Source organism: Halyomorpha halys, unplaced genomic scaffold, assembly GCF_000696795.3.
Source record: "Halyomorpha halys isolate HHAL.00 unplaced genomic scaffold, Hhal_1.1 Scaffold11.1, whole genome shotgun sequence".
Lineage (NCBI taxonomy): Eukaryota > Metazoa > Arthropoda > Insecta > Hemiptera > Pentatomidae > Halyomorpha > Halyomorpha halys.
In genome coordinates, this window is record NW_027111958.1 from 195180 (window position 1) to 199455 (window position 4276).

At 35.6% G+C, this 4276-nt stretch overlaps 1 protein-coding gene across 1 annotated transcript in view; it reads left to right on the forward strand.

Moving 5' to 3' along the window:
* Nucleotides 1-2622, forward strand: part of LOC106678926 (uncharacterized) — a 3819-nt gene extending 1197 nt beyond the window's left edge. The window contains exons 2-3 of the mRNA XM_014417791.2: nucleotides 51-183; nucleotides 2453-2622. Coding sequence (XP_014273277.1) covers nucleotides 51-183; nucleotides 2453-2504 — 185 coding nt within the window. The 3' untranslated portion in view covers nucleotides 2505-2622. The remainder of the gene's footprint in view (nucleotides 1-50; nucleotides 184-2452) is intronic.
* Nucleotides 2623-4276: the final 1654 nt, after the last annotated feature.

The following is a 4276-nucleotide window of genomic DNA, read 5'->3' on the forward strand; positions in this document are numbered from 1 at the left end:
TATTATTAGTTTATTATATGTTATTATTATTATTATAAGTGATGCTATAGATTCAGCGGATTTACGATGTGATTATGCAGAGATGTATCCCGTAAACGGCGAAAAGCACTATTGCTGCCCACGTCCTTACATTTGTTATGGAGCAGGACTATGCTGTTTCAATATAGATGCAGAACGACCAATGTAAGTCTTGAATATCTAATGTTTAATTGATAATGTATATAGTTATGATTATAAATATTTATGTATACAGTAGGACTGATTTGTAATTTGAGTGATGGAATCAAACAAGGAGCGAAACGGTTGGAGCATGCGTAGGGCTTTATAATTCTGCGAAGTTGCTGGCTAGTGTCTGCACCTTTCCACATGGAAACAGTGCAGATTAAATGTTTAGAAGAAAAGGAGTCTGAGCTAAGAAAACTCGTCCACAGAGTACGACAATAGTAAGATAGTATTGGGAGTTTAAAAGATGAATTTTTGAGTTTCAGGACACTACAAGATCTGGTCGTCTTTCTTCATCGACTACTCATAAACATTTTTTTTCTTAAGGCTGAATACCAGAGTTTACTGACACCAAGTAGAGGAGTCCTTGGATATGAATTCAGCTTCTAGTATTCTCCACAATCAATTTAAAATCAGATTTCTATTCTTCGGGTGCACCATAGCTTCATATAAGCTCAGGTAGTTAATCGTGTCTCATGGTACATTGAAATGGAGAATAAGGAATCGACAATGTCAAGATTCGAACGGAAATGAAGGACCTTGACGTGATATTGCATCTCAACAGACCTGAGTTGAGGAGGCATAGAGCGGCTTCTTGGCGAGTAAGTGGCCATTTTCGATTATATCAGATCGATCAGGGACTAGAATAAGACGTGGCAATGTCTAAGGCGAGTACGACTTACAATCATTCCGTACATACACTTAAGAGGTTTTAGGCATTTTCGAACCTCCTGGGCCTCGCGAGCACCGACGGGACTAAAGGGCACGGTGGCGGATGGAGAAGAGATAAAACCACATAAAAAGTAGGAATTTAAACACTCCGACCTATCTGGAAATTTGGGTAACAGCTAAACCGTCGAACATCAAACGTATCCAATCCTTTCAATCCAAAATCCTTAAAACCATAATTATTGCACTCTATTACATTTCCAACAGAACACTACATCATGACCTACATATCCCTTTTGTTCTTTACCTCATACCAACCAAATTTTCAAAATTCCATATAAACCTTTCCAACCATCGTAATCCTTTGGTTCAAACCTTATCTAGTTCCACTCATCTCCACAGCCCATCTTGAAGGTTGAAACGGCAGTGGCCAAGAGACTTATTAAAATAAAAATGGACAATTGGAGTTCTGGCAATGGTCAGATTCTCCCCTCAAGTTAAGTGTTTGTGGCTTTATCGCACTTAGTACTCCACTGGCTCATTACCAGTGATGCAGCGAGAGGGATGCGCTGGGATCTTCTGAGCTCTGCTCTACCACTCACACGTGGGGGACAGAGTGGGCTCAGGGATCCTCAGGTCGATTGTGTAAATATTTTATATTAGAGTGTAAATGTGACTAGAGATTATATTATTTTATCATTAGGTTATTTTTTTTTCATACACATAGTTTGATTATGTTCATTTTGTTTATTCTTCTGTTTGTATATATTTTAAGAGAGATTTTTTTTCATTCACCTATTTATTTTCTTTTATTTTAGTATTTATGAGATAATCCATCACTATTACCTATTGCGCACAACTGTGTGGCAGATTGTAATACCTATCAATAAACAAAAAGTATTTTAAATAAAAAAAATAAAAGAATTTTAACGTAACAAACAAGTTGGGAGTGATCAAAATCGGGACGATGATATATAGAAATTTGGGGTCTAACAAGGGTAAAGAGATAGAGCTGAAGGAAGGCCCATTCAATGCCATAAGAGAAAACCATTAGAGAACATAATATTGTTTCAGTAGAAAGTGTCACAGAACCTAAGAACTGTCCATACTGAGCAGTTAAAACTCTCCATCAGCTGATATTGCAATCCATTCCTCAGCTGACCATAACTTCCCCACCAGTTTACGAACATTCCTCATCAACTTAAAAATAACATAACATGTGTACAGAAATAAAGTAAATTCAACCAAGACTTATATTTATATAATCCGCAGAAACAAACAACAAAAATAAATTTTAAAAAACACACATTCCAATTATGTGCTATTAGAGAAGAATAAGAAAAGAAGATTTATTATATTTTCTCTTTTTTTTCTATTAATCTGGTGATTCCGGGTATCCGGCACTACTACTTCCAATTAAAGGCTAGATAAGTAATATCTCTGTTGTATTTGTGATAAAGGAAGATTTGTTTTTTATTGTATTTTTTATCAGATTATTGTTTTTTTATATTTTATATTGTTTTATTATTTTACATAAATTACTTTATGAAATCCTTTTCAGATTTATGGAAGGGGACCGTTGTCCTAAGAACCTTAGATATTCTTTATCATAATTATTTTTTCAACTCAAAGGTAAGAGCAACAAAGGCTGATAAAATGAATAAACAAGTATTAAGGTCCTACAAAGGTCTCCATAGATATGATTGTAAATAAATGATTTTAAAAATTGAAGTCATAGTTTATTTTTATTTTTTTTAATAATTTATTTATTGATATTTACAACTGTATATACACATCAAGTAAATTTGCTGTAAGTGATATTATGGCATGATAAAAACATGTGGAGAATCTACCCAACATGGAGAACTCCAAAAACATTTCTAAAGACGATCTTGAGGCCATCTTCTTTTCAGACGTCTAGGAGGATTATTAGGTAGTGGTTTGGGTGGTTGGAAAGTTTATTATGAAAGGATTTGTATCTGGTTTTGCCAAATCGGCAACATAGTGGACATTGAGGTTCTGATGGATGATTTGATCTGTGACAAAGTAAGGAGCATTAAGGATTTTAGGAAGGTTTTTGGACTGTAAGGATTGGATTCGAGAGGAATTAGATGGTTTAGTGGAGCCCCATAGCTCAACTCTGTATGTCTAAGTAGGCCTTGTAATAGTTATGTAGATCAGTCTTTTGTAACAGTCGTAATCGACGAACAGTTTCCTGTCTTTTCAGTCTTGTATGAGGATTCCATGTCAGTCATTTGTCCAGATTTAGTCCTAAGTAACGGATCTGTTCAACAGGAATGAGTGGGGTATTATTAAAAGATACTGTAGGGCAAGAAGAATTACGACGAAGGGTAAATGTGATTTGGTGGGATTTATTGGAATTTATTTTAATCCTCCAGTTTTGGCACCATTCTTCGAGGGTGGTGATGTGGGATTGGATTGGACAATAGGCATGTGTCATCGGCGTACGTGGTGAAAATAGTATTAGGATGGGTTGAGATGTCAGCTGTATAAAGGATAGGACCAAGGATACTACCCTGATGTACATCAGCAAACTGAGGAAACAGGGATGAATAAGCGCTGTTGTGATTTATTTGAAATAACCTGTCTGAGAGATAAGAACGGATAATGAGATAATATGTAGGGGTAGGAATTTACGGATCTTGTACAGCAGTGCTGGGTGCAAGACTCGATCAAAAGCCTGTTCTATAGTTTATTTAACAAAATAAGTATAGTTTTGTTTCAGTATTACTATTATAAACACAAAAAAGTCATAGTAGTCTCAAAAATTTAAAAAAAAAAATTAATTTCCAGCCAAATTTTTCCCTTATTTATATCAGTCAAGCGATTTTGAGTATTTAACGTAGATATTATTTCGAAGATCCTTTCTTATAACCTCCTTGATTCCTTATTCCGATTCCTCGGATCGGGATTCAATGCTGTAGGAGACTATAATGTTAACCATCAACGATGGAGATGCCGCATATCGAACTCCCGTGGTAATGCCCAATCCCGTATTTCCACCTCCAATACCTATTCTATTCTCTCATCCAACAATTCTGCTGATTGGCATACAGCCCTCAAAAAGCGCCCTGATATTCTTGAAGTATTTATCACCTCTCACATTTCTCTCTCCCAAGCCGTTATTAATCCCTTGATGACCTTTCATCAGATCATATCATATAATTTCATTTCATCAGATCCAGTTTAGCTTTTTTTACATTCAAGCCTCGTACCGAAGCCTTCCGCTCTTTTATTGATTACAGGAAAAGTTGACTGGAACAATTTTAAATGTGACCTGAAATCCAAATTAGACTTAACCATTCGACTGAAGACAAAACAAGACATCGACAACGCTATTGAAAAACTCATGTCAGGTATAAGT